At 40.7% G+C, this 17,807-nt stretch overlaps 2 protein-coding genes and 1 long non-coding RNA gene across 5 annotated transcripts in view; 1 reads left to right on the plus strand and 2 right to left on the minus strand.

The window, feature by feature from the left end:
- Window positions 1-8,964, minus strand: part of LOC110947961 (zinc finger protein 250-like) — an 11,448-nt gene extending 2,484 nt beyond the window's left edge. For both annotated transcript variants that reach the window (XM_022189320.2, XM_022189319.2), the window contains exons 1-8: window positions 8,660-8,964; window positions 6,800-7,004; window positions 6,405-6,535; window positions 3,084-3,319; window positions 2,730-2,839; window positions 2,531-2,646; window positions 239-483; window positions 63-151 (exon numbers count right to left, since the gene is read on the minus strand). In XM_022189320.2, coding sequence (XP_022045012.2) covers window positions 63-151; window positions 239-483; window positions 2,531-2,646; window positions 2,730-2,839; window positions 3,084-3,319; window positions 6,405-6,535; window positions 6,800-7,004; window positions 8,660-8,894 — 1,367 coding nt within the window. In that variant the 5' untranslated portion in view covers window positions 8,895-8,964. The remainder of the gene's footprint in view (window positions 1-62; window positions 152-238; window positions 484-2,530; window positions 2,647-2,729; window positions 2,840-3,083; window positions 3,320-6,404; window positions 6,536-6,799; window positions 7,005-8,659) is intronic.
- LOC127532543 (uncharacterized) lies at window positions 3,317-4,721 on the plus strand. The gene is made up of 2 exons (XR_007939963.1): window positions 3,317-3,957; window positions 4,319-4,721. It is a non-coding gene; the product is annotated as an uncharacterized LOC127532543 (long non-coding RNA).
- Window positions 8,965-10,429: 1,465 nt separating the features above from the next.
- Window positions 10,430-17,807, minus strand: part of LOC110947972 (zinc finger protein 252-like) — a 31,815-nt gene continuing 24,437 nt past the window's right edge. For both annotated transcript variants that reach the window (XM_051944274.1, XM_051944273.1), the window contains one exon: window positions 10,430-17,657. In XM_051944274.1, the coding sequence (XP_051800234.1) occupies window positions 16,577-17,657 (1,081 nt within the window). In that variant the 3' untranslated portion in view covers window positions 10,430-16,576. The remainder of the gene's footprint in view (window positions 17,658-17,807) is intronic.

Consider the following 17,807-nt stretch of genomic DNA (forward strand, 5'->3'; position numbering starts at 1 on the left):
CACCTAATATTTAATGTTTTACTGGTAATCCAATAAAGTTACTCTAAATTTTCTTCTGTTACCTTGTATGAAGCTCGGCTCTGTCAGACTTCATCACCACAGCATCGATGGGCAGAGGTTCGTCGTTTGGTTCCTCTTTCTCCTCTCCTGACTGCAACAGTTTGTTCCCACATTAATGTTTTAAGGTCAAAATTCCAGTTATAGTTGGTTGTAGTGGACATTTGACATCAGTGAGTACCTTCATCCTGATGTAGAGGACAGTCTTCCTGATCCCGGTGGATCTCATGGTCCGATAGATCTCGTCCGGCGTCAGGCTGTTCACGATGAGCCTCTGCAGCTTCTTGCTTCGGTCGACCTTGAAGACGTTGAACGGTTTGTTGTCTCCGGTCAGCTGAGGGAAGGTGGACCTCAGCAGGTCCAAGAAGTCGGCCTCCTGTAGCCCACGAGGACACTTCAAGTCCTTTATGGACGACCTCAGCAACACTGGAACAGAAACAGCAGGATGTCCAGATGAGCTCATCTTCATCAAACATGCTACCTGTCGACTTCATACAGAACCAAATAACTTCTAGATGTGATGGAACCAGAGACCAGAGGAGGCGTCACTCAGACTACAGTTCATGTTAAAGCAGAGAGCACTGTGGGAGTTTCGCGGCAACAGGCACCATGACAGAGACTAATATGGGACCTAATGACCTCCAACCAGAGCTTCATTCAGCCAAACTGGGATCTACCACCACAGTGACAGATGTAACAGAGCTGTTTCTGCGGCCTGAGTACACACGTGGACAAAATTGTTGGTACCCCTCAGTTAAAGAAGGAAAAACCCACAATTCTCACTGAAATCACTTGAAACTCACAAAAGTAACAATAAATAAAAATTTATTGAAAATTAAATAATCAAAATCAGCCATCACTTTTGAATTGTTGATTAACATAATTATTTAAAAAAACAAACTAATGAAATAGGGCTGGACAAAAATGATGGTACCCATAACTTAATATTTTGTTGCACAACCTTTTGAGGCAATCACTGCAATTAAACGATTTCTGTATTTGTCAATGAGCGTTCTGCAGCTGTCAACAGGTATTTTGGCCCACTCCTCATGAGCAAACAGCTCCAGTTGTCTCAGGTTTGATGGGTGTCTTCTCCAAATGGCATGTTTCAGCTCCTTCCACATATGTTCAATGGGATTCAGATCTGGGCTCATAGAAGGCCACTTTAGAATAGTCCAACGCTTTTCTCTCAGCCATTCTTGGGTGTTTTTGGCTGTGTGTTTTGGATCGTTGTCCTGTTGGAAGACCCTTGACCTGCGACTGAGACCAAGCTTTCTGACACTAGGCACCACATTTCTCTCCAGAATGCCTTGATAGTCTTCAGATTTCATCGTACCTTGCACACTTTCAAGACACCCTGTGCCAGATGCAGCAAAGCAGCCCCAAAACATTACTGAGCCTCCTCCATGTTTCACCGTAGGGACAGTGTTCTTTTCTTCGTATGCTTGGTTTTTGAGTCTATGAACATAGAGTTGATGTGCCTTACCAAAAAGCTCCAGTTTGGTCTCATCTGTCCAAAGGACATTCTCCCAGAAGCTTTGTGGCTTGTCAACATGCATTTTTGCAAATTCCAGTCTGGCTTTTTTATGAGTTTTTTTCAGCAGTGGTGTCCTCCTTGGTCGTCTCCCATGAAGTCCACTTTGGCTCAAACAACGACGAATGGTGCGATCTGACACTGATGTACCTTGGCCTTGGAGTTCACCTTTAATTTCTTTGGAGGTTGCTCTGGGCTCTTTGGATACAATTCCAACGATCCGTCTCTTCAATTTGTCATCAATTTTCCTCTTGCGGCCACGTCCAGGGAGGTTGGCTACTGTCCCGTGGGTCTTGAACTTCTGAATAATATGAGCCACTGTTGTCACAGGAACTTCAAGCTGTTTAGAGATGGTCTTATAGCCTTTACCTTTAAGATGTTTGTCTATCATTTTTTTTCGGATGTCCTGGGACAATTCTCTCCTTCGCTTTCTGTTGTCCATGTTCAGTGTGGTACACACCTTTTCACCAAACAGCAGGGTGACTACTTGTCTCCCTTTAAATAGGCAGACTGACTGATTATGAGTTTGGAAACACCTGTGATGTCAATTAAATGACACACCTGAGTTAATCATGTCACTCTGGTCAAATAGTTTTCAATCTTTTATAGAGGTACCATCATTTTTGTCCAGGCCTGTTTCATGAGTTTGTTTTTTTAAATAATTATGTTAATCAACAATTCAAAAGTAATGGCTGTTTTTGATTATTTAATTTTCAATAAATTTTTATTTATAGTTACTTTTGTGAGTTTCAAGTGATTTCAGGGAGAATTGTGGGTTTTTCCTTCTTTAACTGAGGAGTACCAACAATTTTGTCCACGTGTGTAACTACGAGGAAACATAAAAATTTAGCTCAGATCACCAAACTTAATAAAGCATTAGACCTCATGAACTTAACGAGGATTTCTATGAAAATACTGGTTGAGGTGGCGTCCATGTACCTGATTCTGAGACTTCGTTGGTTTCAGGGTCGTCCAGCATGCAGATCCTGAGGAAGTGGTGAGTTGGTTCTTCGCCGAGTCGAGGTCTTCCCCGCTTCCTCCTGTCAGACTGTCCACTAACCCAACAGCACAAAAAACATGACATGAGTTAACGCAGTCTGAACAACGATGACATCTAAAAGGTTTTGTCCCCGACTACCTTGGTGCTGTTCCGGTTTGATCGGTCGACGTTGTGCTGGATCTGCCATCGTCTTCTGGTTCCTGTGGAGGATGAAGGTTTTCACTGCAGCTCCCAGGATCCTCTGCTGTCTGGAAAAAGTTCCCAAAGGACACTGAGCAAAAACAGACACAACGGCTCCCTAAATGTCCCCTTATCAGCCCGCGGCTAACAAAATGAAAAGACAGGCATGAAATCTGGCTCAAATATCTCCTTGTAGGCAGATGACAGACACAAAGATTGTAAAAGATTCTATCTTGCTGGCCTGGAATCTGTCTTGGACGAGTTTAACTTCATCAGGCGCTTAAACTGTTCAGGACTCAGTCAGTGCAGTACCTTCAGCCGGATGTAGAGGGCAGAGTTCCCAGCAGACCCGATGACCCGGCAGATCTCCTCTGGAGTCAGAGTCTCCACATTCAGAGGCTGAAGTCTCCTGCTTCTGTCGGTCATGAAAACATCAAAAGGTTGTTCTCCAGCCAGCTGGGGGAAGGTGGACCTCAGCAGGACCAGGAAGTCCTCCTCCTGAAGACCTCGAGGACACTGGAGCTCCTGAACTGGGTACTTCCTAAATGCTGGAACAGAACCCAGGAAAAGAATAAAATATGAGCAATGAGATGAATTTGTCTGATAAAACAACATCTGGAGCAAAGAGATCTTCAGCTTTTACTATGGAAGTTCCTGTTCAGTCGTTTTGCCACTGATCAAGTTTGAGTCATTTTATATTTACTATCTGCCAATGCCAATTTCTCAGAAAATACAAACTAAGTATCAGAGATCAGTTGTATTTCCTGGTTGTTCCACCAGGTGGAGCTTCTTCCTGTTTAATCCTGTAGAGACCAGAGGAGGCGTCACTCAGACTACAGTTAAAGCAGAGAGCATTGTGGGAGTTCAGCTAGTGAAGGGGCGCCATGACAAAGGGCCTTTTCCAAACCGCCCCCTACACACTCCCCCTCCACTACCGAGTGTCACTCCAAAAGAAGTCACACTCGCAGCTGTGGGGGGCACTTCAATTGAAGGGGAAATACGATCGTCAGGAATGGGACGCCCTGTTGCCTCACCGGAAAACGGAAGACGTCATCGCCATGGTAACACAAAGATGCCTACTGTCATGGCTGTAGCGCTGTGGCACAGGTTGCAACTAACAAGGATCGCTGCTGCTTCCAGAAGACGAAAGCGTCTTCGTTTGTTAGCACTGCTGCATCAGCAAGAGGTAAATGTTGCATTGCAGTGTCATCTGTGTATTTTGTAAAAGTGAAATAATGTGATGCTACAAAACTCCGTGAGGGAATTCATTTAACTGTAAAATACGACTCCCGTCAGTTACACAAAACCTGAAATATCACATGAAATATGCACATAGGCTGCATCACCAAATTCTCATGTCAGCTAATTATCGTGATGCATAAACTGTCTACCACGATTGCAACTGATCATGACAACCTGTGCTCACGTAACGAAATGGTTTTTCTGTAAGTCATTTACGTGATGATGACAAAATGTGAGAAGATGGAGTTACTGATCAAACTGATATTTCTATATCCAGACAAATCAATAGTCTTTTCTCTTCCCAGGAAGGCACCATGCTATATGTACGGCTTAATCCAGCTGTGCCTCTCCTGCAGCTGTACAGCAATCCAGAAGCCTGCCTGAAGAGAGATTTCAGACTCACCCGACAGTCTGTTGCCCTTCAGCAGGCAATGATGTAGGGGCTACATTCTGCTTCAAATAATTTGAAGTCATCCCACATGTTTTCCAATCCTATTATCTGGCATTTCAAATCCAACAAATGAATAAATAAATGAATTCTGTCAGTTGTGTTCAAATTTTAAGGTGTCAGGGGGTGCACAATTAAATCAAACGTCAGCAGAGAAGAAGATTTGTTTCTTTTGTTTTATCTTTTTTCACCACTGTTTTTGTGATGTTCTGTCAGTGTGAAAAAGACGTGGGAGAAATAAAGGACGCATGTGGAACTTACATCAATATGTTTGTTTCTTCCTCCATTTCGACGTTGCACTTCCTGAAAAAGTTGTCCAGAGTGAGCATCGATGCAGACTCACTATTTAAGGGCTGAACAGTCCACTCCCCCTCCGCACTACGCGGTTTGGGACGGCCCTTAATATGGAGGACCCTCCATGGGAACGCGTAAACGGAGGGGTAGTGTGGAGGGATAGTGTGTAGTAGAGTCCCTATGGGACTGTAGTGTGTAGGGATAGTGTGTAGGGGGCGGTTTGGAAAAGGCCCAAAGACTAATGTGGTGCTTATGGATACCAGCCAAAGTGAAACAATGACACAAAGAAACGCAAAAGACAACAAGAGCTGAAACAATGAACATAAGCCACAAAATGACAGAAAGAAGACAGAAAACACAAAACCCCCACACAAAGTGCCAAAAACGGGACACAAAACAAAAAGATACAAATTCGCAAATATAACAAAGAAAAAGAAGGTCGTGCTTGTCAGTAAGTGTAGATCAGCCGTAGTTCCTGGTTGTTCCACCAGGTGGAGCCTCTTAGCATTTAATACTGTAGAGACTCAAGCTCCAGTTCATGGTAAAGCAGACAGCATAGTGGGAGTTTAATTAGCAATGGGGCACCATGACAAAGACAAAAAAAAAGCTGAAACAATGACAACAAGCCACAGAAAGATGACAGAAAACAACACAGATGGACACAAAAATGACTAAAGAAACTCAGTGAGACACAAATGCCAAAAATAAAAACAACAAAAATAAGACACAAAATTGCAAATATAACGAAGAAAAAGAAGGTCATACACGCATGTCAGTAAATGTAGATCAGCTGTAGTACCCGTTGTTCCACGAGGCGTGAGTTTAGCTAGCAACAGGCACCATGACAGAGACGAATGTGACAGTTAATGACCTCCAACCTCTAATAGTATTTGTGAACAACAGAAAAAGCTGCACTATTAGGTCATCAGATGGATGCTTGTTTCCACCCAACAAATTGAATAATTGTGAAAGTGTCAGACTTTTGTTTTTCAGAGTCCATCACACCCAAATGTGCAGTTTTAAAGGGCGTGTTTTGGTTTTTAAGGTTCATCTGATGCACAGTTTTTCTTTCTGTCGAGATACTTAGAGATGTATCCTATTCAAATACGACCCTTTAACTAACAAGTTACAGATGTAGAGGTTGATCCCTCTTCCTGTTTAATGTTGTAGAGACCAGAAGAGGCGTCACTCGGATTACGATCAGGAGAGCATCATGGGAGTTCAGCTAGTGGAGGGGCACCATGACAAAGACTGCTGTGGCGGTTAATGACTTCCAACCAGAACTTCCTTAAGACAAAATGGGATTAACGATGACAAAGTTTGATGAGACAGAGTAGTGCTGACATCCAAAGACTAAAACCAAAATACCAGCATGAGACAGACGTCTATCAACCAGTTATGAACTAATAATTTTACAGATTAAGAAAACATGTTCACACAGCGTCCACCCATGAACTCAACTCTGGACTTATATTCTAGTCGATACAAAAAAAACACCTTGATCCACCTCAATCCTGAGCTTTACAGTCGCCTCAGAACATCTCAAATTATTACAAGCAGCACTTGAAAGCATGAAACACAAACAAATCTTTTTCTATTTATATTTCTGTGTAAATCAACAAATGGACAGAGCGATGAGCTCAGAGTACCGGTGTTGGACAGCATGTCGCTCTGAGACGCCTCCAGGATTCGGACCTTCAGATCCAGGTGGTTCTGAGTGTCGCTGAGTCGAGGTCTGCCGGGCTTCTTCCTGACAGACCGGACTCTGGGCGACAACGACCTGCAGGACAACGACAGGCTCTGATTGGCTGCTGGTCTTACAGTTGGTTATATGTACAGTATAAAAGGGTTTGAAGTACAGTGATCCAGGAAGTAGTCTGGTCCTTAATTACTGATGTCATAATACAAATGCTCTTAAAACTCTTTTCTGTTGATTGACGAGTTGATGTTTTCCCCAAACAAATCACAGAAATGAGATATTTTCAAGGTGATGAAACAACGTTGGCCTGAATGTAAGACGACCTTGATTACAGGAATACCACACCTGGATGGAGTTTGGTAATCTGGGTCCTTCAGATCTTCTAGTTGCTGTATGGATCTGGCTGCTCGTCGCCCCTCTTCATCTTCATCATCGCTGTTGTTGTACCAGAGGAAGCTCCCAGAGTCCTGATCACCTGGACTCACCTGCTGCTCCTCTTTACCGTCACCGATGACCTCCAGCTCATGGCCGTCCACGTCACGCTGCAGATCTTTGAGTTTTCAGGCAGAACAAGAAATGAAAGTTAAATTACATTATTTTGTATATTTTTGTTATGTTTAAATGAAGCCTTACTGTAAGTTAAATCATTAAAGTTGTGTGGTTTCCATTTATTATGTGTCTGATGTCTGCAGGTTTACCAGCGAGTTATTAAATGTTAAATTAGATATTTGAGAAATGAAGTCTGACGAACCGCAACCCATGAACCAACTGCGTCTTCACTGATAGTATTAGATAGAACTCACTCATTTGGTCGTCTGTTTTCACCAAATTCAGCCACACCAACGGCTTCAGTTAGTTTGGAGATTACTCTCAGCAAGTGCTTCAAAATTTCTTGTCATTTTGTCTCTTTGTGGTCATTTAAAGTCACTTTTGTGTTGTTTTTTAGTGAATTTTGTGGCTCTTTGTGGACACTGTAGTCACTATATCACTGTATTTTAGTGACTTAGTGTCACACTTAAGACATTTAGTGTGCCTTTGTCATCTTTTACCGTGTGTCTTTGTGGTCGTTTTGTTATTATTTTGCTCATTTTGTCACATTTGGGACATCTTGTGTGTGATTTCAGTCAGTTTGCATTTTGAAATTGCAATTGTTCTCTTTGTGTTTCTTTTTTTTAATTCCATTTCTGTCATTTTTTGTCTGTCTTACTTTCCATTTTCTCTATTTTTTGTCTGTTCTTAATTTAACCAATTTTAGTCATTTTATATCTCCTGTTGTCATTTTTTGTACATTTATGGCTGTTTTTGTTCCATTTTGTGTAAAATTTGGGGCATTTTGTGTCTCTTTGTTTTCAAATTGTTTACTTTGCAAATATTTTGTGGTTTCAACAGAACACAACTCTTTGACATCAGTTAGTTTGACTCTCTGTAAACATTCCATTTTGTGTGTTAGTGGTGACTTAACGTCATTTTTGTGTTTCATATTGTTAATTCTCTGTGTCTTTGTGGGCATTTTTGTTCCATTTTGGTCATTTAACGTCACATGTGGGACATTTTTGTGTGTCTTTATTTCAGTTTGGTCTCTTTTTGGTTAGTACATAGTTGAAGCTTACTGACGGTTTTATGAGCCAGGAGCTGTCCGGTCACACAGCATTCTCAATATATAAGGCACAAAAACTGAGTAGACTGGACATTTATTTGGAGCTAATTTAGCTTATTATAGCCACAGACAAATGATAAAAGACTGGGATAAAACATTAGCTTAGTTGATTCCAGCTGATTTGAGGTCATTAAGCAACACAAAAGTCTTTGTCATGGTGCTCCTTTGCTAGCTAAACCCGCACAACGCAATAACTTTTTGTTTCTGCATTAATACAGAATTATAAATGATATCATTATAAGTTAATTTTCTTTTAATGTGTTTAAGGTCTGCATGTTGGTCAACAAGCAAGAAAATATTAAATTAGTCAATTTTTAAAGGAAGTTTGGCAAACCACATTTAGACATTAAATTGGTATGAAGTTCTGTGAAAGCATGTTATTTATAATATTTATGCCGACTTTGATGTGTTTAAATGAATGCCGAATGGTCAATCGTGTAGTTTAAACTTGTTTACTGTTTTACTTTAAGAACTTTAACGTCTGTTCGTTCTCAAGCAAACAATCAAACTTTAAATCGGCCGTTTTTTAGCCGGGGTTCTGCACCGACCTCTCCTCTCCAGCTGGACCTGAGGCTGCAGCAGCTCCAGCTGTCTCCGCTGCCGGTCGATCTCCCGCCTGAAGCCCGAAGCCTCCTCCTCGTAGTCGGCCACGGTTCGCTCCACCACCGCCAGGATTTCCCGGGCCGCGGTGCTCAGTTTGTCGGTGATGATTCCTCGCAGGATGTCGCTCTTCGACATGGTTCCGTGGAGCTGCTCGGAGCCGCTCTGCGTCCAGAAAAACATCTCGAACCAGAACTAGAAACACCAACTACAGACGGAGCTCTTCCAGGTTCCGGTGCAGCCGCGAACAGGGTCCGTACAGAAACAACGAAGTTTCTTTACCTTTTTAGAAAACTTAATTTCTTTTCAAATATCGTTTTAATAATATAACATAATATAATACTGACTCACCTCAAGTTAATCTCTTATTATTAGTTACTCTAAACTGTGAAATTTAGATACTGAGCCGAAATTAGTAGAAAACTAAATATTAATAAATAGAAAAGTAAATATAAATATAAAATTAAATGTAAATAAATAACATAAAACTAGGTTTTACTAAATACGACGTTAAATACAATCAAATAATATAGAACTACATATAAATAAATGACATAAAACTAACAGTAAATTCAACCTAAATAAATGATATAAAACTAAATATATACAACGAAATATTATTAATACAAATTTAATATAAAACTACATGTTAATAAATGATAAAATATATTTAAATAATATAAAATTAAATATTAATAAATTAGCATTTGAGGGAGAACAAGTAGTGAAAAATTAATTAATTTAAATTTTATTTATATTTGTTAGTTTCTCGGTGTTTCTTTGTTTTTCTGTATTATTGTGTATCTTGTTTATTTAGGAATTAAATTTAAAAAAAAATAGTTGGTTAAATATGCATATTTTATAATTTTAATCTGAAAAAATGAAACAAACAATAAAGAACTAATTATTTTATACTTCTGTAAATTTTGAATTACTTCATTTTAAAACATTAAATACGTTTAATTTACGCAGCACATTTAAGGAGAAAAGTGCAGCTAAAAGCTTTATCTAAAAACACAGACATTTCAAAATAATCTAAAAAAGTTAAAACAATAAATGTAGGATAAATAAAATGGGAAAATTAATTTGAATTATTGTGAGAATTATTTAGATTGAGATTTAAAAACAGGGTTCACCTTTAGTTTATGTCAAATAAAAACAAATAAATAAAAATTATGCAAAGTTAAAGGAACAAAAATAGTTAAAATCTTCTCAAAGTTACAAATGGTTAAATTAATAAAAACACAAAACAAACATGAAGCAGCGGGATAAAAATAACATAAATAAAAGTTAAAATATAAAGAATAGATCAAATAATAATTATTTTATTTTTTTGCACGTCTCAATATTAAAATATAAAAAATATGTTTAAAAATTAGATGCAGAAAATAAAGAAAAAAATTAAAAGTACTTCTTCCCCTTTTTGTTATTGTCAGATTTTTGAAAATATTTTAATTTAAATTTAAAAATGTATTTAAAAATTTTAAATAAAATAAAGAAAGCAAAAATACTTTTAGATGCTAAAACAGTCAGACTGTTCATATTTACCGGAGCAGAAATGAGCAGAATATAGATTTTAAAATAAAATATTAGCGTTCATTATTAGGACGATGAAACCTCTGAATATTTCAGGATTATTCCAGTTTTCAAAGTTTAAAAATGATACTAGAGTCAGGGAGTTAAATATTCACCAACAACAATTATTTAAAATCGAAAAATGACGTGAAAAAATAAGAGATTTAATGAAAATATGCACAAACAACAACATCACGAGTAAAAAACAAAAGTTCAGGACGACATTCAGAATAAAAACTGTTTAAAAAAAATTAAAAACCTTCAAACTCAAATAAAAGTTTTTTTTAATAATCATGGGTCTGTTTATTAGTAACACTTTAAAACATCACACCACGTCTACATCAACGTCTCTGGGTATCAGTCCGCTGCTAAAAGTAGTCCCCAGAACCTTCAGCTGTCTGCCTTTCAAAATAAAATGACTGCTGTGTTTGTCTGGTTTCTTCTTCTTGTTTTTGTTTATTTTTTACCAAAAGTTCCAGAAAAATTTTAGCAGAATCAACGAGGAGGAACTTTCCGGAGTCTCGTAAAGTTTCAGTTTTTCCTTCTAGAATTCGGTACTTCCTGTTTCCTGTTTCTCACTGAAAGTCAAATACGTCGTCTTTAAAAACCGTCTGAGCAGAAAAACTGATTCTGATTCTCTTTAGAATCGATATTTTTAACTATTTTAGCCGTTTTACATCTTGCATTGTTAATTTTGTGTCTCTTTATGGTTGTTTTTGTTCCGTTTCATGTTCAGTTTTGGTCTTTTAGTGTCTCTTTGTGGTGATTTTATGTCACTTTTGTGTCCCATATTAATTCTGTGTCTCTTTGTGGCAGTTTTGTCCAATTTTTGATATTTTCTGTCTTTTTGTCATGTCATGTAATGTATTGTTAATTTTGTGTCTCTTTATGGCTGTTTTTGTTCCATCTTGTGTCCATTTCTGGTCTCTTTGTGGTCATTTTGTCTCTTTGTGGTGATTTTATGTCAGTTTTTTGTCCCATATTGTTAATTTTGTCTGTCTTTATGGTTGTTTTTGTTCCATTTTGTGTTACATTTAACACATTCCGTGTGTCTGTCAGCTTTTTGTGTGCGATTTCAGTCAATCTGCATCTTTAAGTTGTCATCGTGTCTCTTTATGGATGTTTTTTGAGACATTTTGTGTTTCTTATTTTCCATTTTGTCTCTTTTCGGTTGTTCATTTAACCAGTTTTTGTTGTTTTACGTCTCGTATTGTTAATTTTGTCTTTGTTCCATTTCTGTCATTTTTGTGTGTCTCTGTTTTTTATTATTAATTTAACTAACTTTAGTTGTTTTAATCTCATATTCTAAATGTGTCTCTTTATGGTTGTTTTTGTTCCATCTTGTGTCCAGTTTTGGTCTTGTTTTGTCTGCTTGTGGTGATTTTATAGCAGTTTTGTGTCCCATATTGTTAATTCTTGGTGTCTTTGTCGTCTTTTGGGACATTTTGTGTCATTTCAGTCAACTCGCATCATTAAGTTGGCATTTTGTCACTTTATGTCTTGTATTATTAATTTTGTGTCTCTGTGGATGTTTTTGTTTCATTTTGTGTCCAATTTTGGTTATTTTGTCTTTTTGTCGTCATAGTTTGTCAGTTTTGTGTCTCATATTGTTAATTCTGTCTCTTTGTGGTTGTTTTTGAACCATTTCTGCATTTTGTGTGTCTTAGGTTCCATTTTGTCTCTTTCTCATTATCAATTTAACCAATTTTAGTCGCTTTACATCTCCTATTATTAATTTTGTGTCTCTTTACGGATGCTTTTGTTCCATTTTGGTCATTTAGTGTGACATTTAACACATCTTGCGTGCGTTTGTCATCTTTTCACATCTCTTTGTGGTTGTTCTTGTTATATTTCAGTCATTTTCAGTCAGTTTACATCTTTAAGTTGCCATTTTGTCTCTTTGTGGTGATTCCGTTCACACTTTGCTCCATCCAAACTGACTTCTTTGCCGTCGGCTGCTTTCGCTCCCAGTAGATGTCAAATAAATAACTCAGAGCCTCCACCAGGTTGGACCAATAGCAGTGTTCCAGAACGAGTGGATGAATCCTGAACGGCTGAATGAACGTGGAAACTTCCCCAACATGAGTCTCTGAGGAAACTTCCAGGTAACATTTACTCGTCAGTTAAAAGTTTCAGTCAGTTTTCAAGCTGCTTCTCGCGTACAAACCGAAGAACGTTTCAGAGTTTTGGTCAGTTAAACGAAGGTATGCCTCAGAGGATCCTGAGAAGTTCCACAGAATGAATAACTGATGGGAAATAATGGATAATTACAACCAGACGCCTCCTCCTCTGACTGTACAAACATAAATACGATGCTGCCGTCTGGTTCTGGAGATCCACAACCACAAACCCTGAAACTCCACAAAGATCCTGGGGCCTCATTTATAAAGCTTGCTTACACACAAAACAGAGCTAGAAAGTTACGTATGCCACTTTCTACGCAAAGGTTTCTAAAAACAAACTTGGCGTGAGAATGTGTCCCATCATTGATTCTTGCTTAAGCACATTTTGGAGACAGAGGGAACGGCAGTGCCGGAGGGTGAAGTGGTGAATTGAAACCAGATTGATCTCAAACCTTTATTGTTATCACATATTAGGCTTGTAGAGCCGGATAATCATAAACCCTCATTGTTGTAGATGTTCATATAGTGCGCCATTCGGCCTACGACTGTATTTGCAGAACTATGTTCATATATCAAACTTCCATCTTCAAATGATATAGAGCGGTGAGTGGCACTGATTGATTACTGATTTGGAAAAGGCATGTGACAATCAGTCCAATCACTGATCAAGCGGATAAATAGCGGGTGACAGCCGTGCGTAATGTGGCACAATGGATGAGCTGGCATTGCTGGAAGATCACGTTAAGAATGGAGAGAGATTTTAGGAATCACGGGGATTTGCCCATGATGATGACTGGCTAATAAGCCGATTCAGATTCCCTAGAGCAGTACTCTTGGATCTATGTGCTGAACTGGGCCGTCTTAGATCGACCCACCAGCCCAAACCACGGCATCCCGGTACAGACACAGGAGCTGACGACTCGGGGGTTTCTGGCAACACCGGCTCCTTCCAGCGTTAAGTGGCCGACAGGTTTGTGTTTTATATGAAGAATATATGAGGTTACATTTGTTGTCTAAATCCTATCTGGGTCTGATATACAGTTAAATGATGTCCTTTAGGTCTGGATATCACAACCATCCCTCAATAAAGCCAGCTGTTTTGGATGACATTATAAACATGACCAGTCAATACATCAGGTTTCCTTACACTGTGGGTGAACAGGCCAACATTAAACGGCAATTTGCAGCAATGTCCGGTTTCCCAAATGTAATCGGCGTAACTGACTGCACTCATGTTGCTGTAAGGGCTCCGAGTGAAGATGAATTTGTCTGTGTGAACCGAAAAAATGTACATTCAATCAGTTTACAAATTATTTGTACATCGGACATGATCATAACAAATTTAGTGGCAGGGTGGCCTGGGTCAACACATGATTCATTCATCCTGACGCACAGCAGTGAAAAGACTGCAGGGGGCGCTGTGTAAAATGCCGTGGATCAGCAGCTTATTTATATACAGATACATTCATGAGTTACTTTGCCTTGACCATTCATGGTAAAATGTGGGTGTGTTGTGGGCGGAATGTGAGGTGGATCCACCTGTGCAATCTTCCAGCTGGTGTGTGATTTATCAAGAAATTGTGTGCAGCTGTGCTTACGCACAGTTTTATAAATCAGAATATTTTTTGCCGTATGCTTATTTCAGATTTCCAAACTTTTAGTGTGGATCCTACGCAATGTTTTATAAATGAGGCCCCTGATCTTTAGAGTTACAACTAATTCATCAAGTTACTGCTGGAAATGTGGAGGAAATAGTCCTAAAACACCTGGAAGCAACAAAGTAAAACTTTTAACGTCTTGCAGGAAAACACATTCTTCCCCAAGTGATCTTTCATGTTTTAGTTCAAAAAGAGAATGAGAACGACGACTTGTGATTTTCAAACTGCATCTTTTGGCCTCTGTGATGTTTTTGAACTAATACAAGAGGCCCTCGGTTTACGACGTACGCCATTTCATCGTTACGTTGAAACTGGTTACAGGTAGGTCTTCGGTTTGCGACATCCTCGATCTACACATTTTGTCTGAACTGGTTACGTGGAAATAGTTGACGAGCAGAATGGATAAATACGTCGTCACGTGGCGCTATCAGACGCTCCGTTTCCATTGTCCGGTTGTACTCCACCTTGGATTGTGCTACATTTACTAACTTTTTGCCCTTCATTATGGCTCCCAGCACAAGATAGACTCTTCTGATGGAATACATGCATGAATGTTGTTGGTACTCATGACTTTTCCGAAGAACTGATCAACATCACCCATCCATACATTTTCTTCCTCTTATCCGGGGTCGGGTTGCAGAGGCAACAGATGAAGCAGATCATTCCAGATGTTCCTCCTCCTCGCTTTCCAGCTCTTCCGGGTGGATCTCAAGGCATTCCCAGGCCAGATGAGATACATAATTCCTCCAGGTAATTCTGGGTCTACCCCGAGGTCTCCTCCAAGGCGGACGTTTATGGAAAACCTCCTAAGGAAGTCTCCCTGGAGGCATCAGAATCAGATGTCTAAACCACCACAACTATCTCTCAGGCTGAGTCCAGACACCCTACGGAGGAAGCTCATTTCAGACGCTTGTATCCACAATCTCATTCTTTGGGTCACTGCCCAGAGCTCATGACCATAGGTGAGGGTTGGAACATAGATGGATGATAAATCAAGCCTTGTGGCTCAGCTCCCTCTTCACTATGACGGTTCGATACAGCGCACCAATCCTCCCGTCCTGCTCTCACTCCATTTTCCCATCACTCAGGAACAAGATCCTGAGATACTGGAATTCCTTCACTTGGGGAAGCAACCCCCCCTCAACCAGGGGGAAAAATCCACCGATTTCCATCAGAGAACCATGGCCTCAGACTTACAGGTGCTGATCCGCATCCCCGCCACTTCACCAATAGATATAGTGATGCACATAACGGCTTTGTTTATATTTTCGCCAGAGTTCTGACTTACGGCAAAAATCGACTTAAGCCGATCTGTAGGAACGGAATACTGACGTAAGTTGAGGACCTCTTGTATTTGTTTCTGAAACGTGGAAAAAGTCTTAAAATCAGTCAACACAACCGACTAAGTGCAGACTTGCATTAAAATTGAAATGTTACGACTCTGCTTCACTTTAACCACGATCCTTTATAAATATGTGGTTGGACATGATTGTGTAACTAATATCCTTCTGCAACCCTTTGGTCTGGTTTAAAAGCAGAAGTCTAACGGTGCTCTAAGTCTTCTTCTCCCTCCTCCACTTCCTTGCATCGACAACAACAACATTGTGTTCTTCTTTTTTCATTAATAAAAAACAACAACCTTTCTGTGCCTTGTTCTGTCATCTAACATCACATGATTGTTCCAGATGTTTTAGCTTCTTGCTGTGGTGTTGTTTCCCTATCAGCTGGGAAATTATGACAAGTTGATGTCAGCGTGAACCTGAACCCGATCAAGTTGATTCCAGCTTGATTTAAGGTCATTAAGTGTCACAGAGGTCTTTGTCATGGTGCCCCTTCACTAGCTAAACCCACACAATGTTCTCTTATTTGAAATGTGTATTCGGATCGACAACAATAAAATATTAAATAACGCAGATGGATGGTACAAAAACTTGATTGGGATGTCCCTAGTATCTGTGTATTTAGGCAGAGATCATATCAAAGTGAGATGCTTGGCATCATGACAACACTGCTAGCTAGCTAGTAGGCGAGGCAGGAGCCCTCTGGTCACACAGGAGTCATAAATTTAATCCTACTCTTAATAAATGTGGCACTATCAATCAAAAATTCAGTACCTGGACATTAGTTTGGTGCTTATTTAGCTTTTTGTCGCCACGGACACGTGATAACAGATCTGATAAAACATTAAATCAGTAGATTCCAGCCTGGTTTAAGGTCATTAAGAGTCATGTAAGTTTTTGTCATGGTGCCCCTTCACTAGCTAAACCTCCACAATGCTCTCTTACTTGAAATGTGTATTCACCAATAAAATATTAAATAACTCAGATCAAGGTTATAAAAACGTGACTAATATCGGTATATTTAGGCAGGGACTGTATCAAAGTCAGCACTGCTAGCTAGCTGTTAGGTCCCTCCCGCATACCCTCTGGTTGTAAATCGCCAGAAAAAGACGACAGCACTAAATTGGGCGTCACTTCCAGGTTCCCAGTGGCCATCTTTACGAATCACGCTAGTACGCCGCCCCGTTGATGGGCGACATCTCCTGCACGCGGTGCTTCAGCAGGTGTCTCTTCACGCAGTGGTTCTGGCTGAAGGTTTTCCCACAGACGGGGCACTCATAGGGTTTCTCCCCGGTGTGGACCCTCATGTGCGTCACCAGGTTGGACTTGAACGAGAACCTCTTGTTGCACTTGCTGCAGGCGAACGGCCGGTCCTCACTGTGGTTCTTCATGTGGATCCGCAGGTTCTTGTCTGTGGAGAACTTCTTGCCGCAAACTTCGCAGATGGAGCGGCGCTCTTGGACCGCCGTGTGGCCTGAGTGCAAAACCATGTGGCCGGACAGCGTGTCCAGGCTGCGGAAGCGTTTCCCGCACATGTTGCAGCCGTAGAGCTTCCCACCGGTGTGTGTGGACCGGTGGTCTCGGAGCTTCAGCTTCGACAGGTAGGACTTGTGGCAGACGTCACACTTGTGTGGCTTGTCCTTGGTGTGGACCCACCTGTGGTTCATCAGTACCGACTTCTCGGTGAAGGCCTTGTGGCAGATCTTGCACTGGTAGGGCGTGTTGCCTTTGTGCCGGGCGATGTGGCCCCTGAAGCCGGACACGGTGATGAAGGACTTCCCACAGATGTTGCAGCTGTGGGTCTTCTGGTGGGTCTGCAGGTGACTGCGGAGCTGCTCCGTGGACTCAGACTGGTCTCCACAGACTCCACAGATCCGCTCACGTTCGTTGACGTGGCTCCAGGCGTGTTTGATCAACATGTTCATGGAGCCTCGTAGGATCCGGCAGACCTTACAGGACAGTTGGGTGTCGCTGTGATCAGCCAGCGGAGACGCCATCTGCTTCATTCTCCTCGCTTTGAGCTGCTGCTTCCCCGGCGTCCGGTCCGGTTCTCCGTTCCTCAGGCGCTCGTCGCTCGTCCTCGGCCTCCAGTCGTCCTCGCCGTCAGACACCTCGTCGCTCTCAGACGGCATCAGGAACCAGAGGTTGGACGACTCCTCTCCGTCATCCCCGTCCTCCAGGTCCGGTTCAGGATGTGACGTGGAGGTGTTGGACAGAACGTTAGAGCCGAGTTCTTCCTGATGAACAGGGCTGCAGGAAAACACAGATTACAATCTTTAAAACAAGTTTTACTTTTAAAAATATGATAAATCTAAAAAAGGTCATCATTTAACAGCCAGTAGCTGAAAAAACAGAAAGAACTGCTGGATTTTCTCCTTAAATTAATCAGGAAAATGAACC

This window comes from Acanthochromis polyacanthus, chromosome 24 (assembly GCF_021347895.1).
Source record: "Acanthochromis polyacanthus isolate Apoly-LR-REF ecotype Palm Island chromosome 24, KAUST_Apoly_ChrSc, whole genome shotgun sequence".
NCBI lineage: Eukaryota > Metazoa > Chordata > Actinopteri > Pomacentridae > Acanthochromis > Acanthochromis polyacanthus.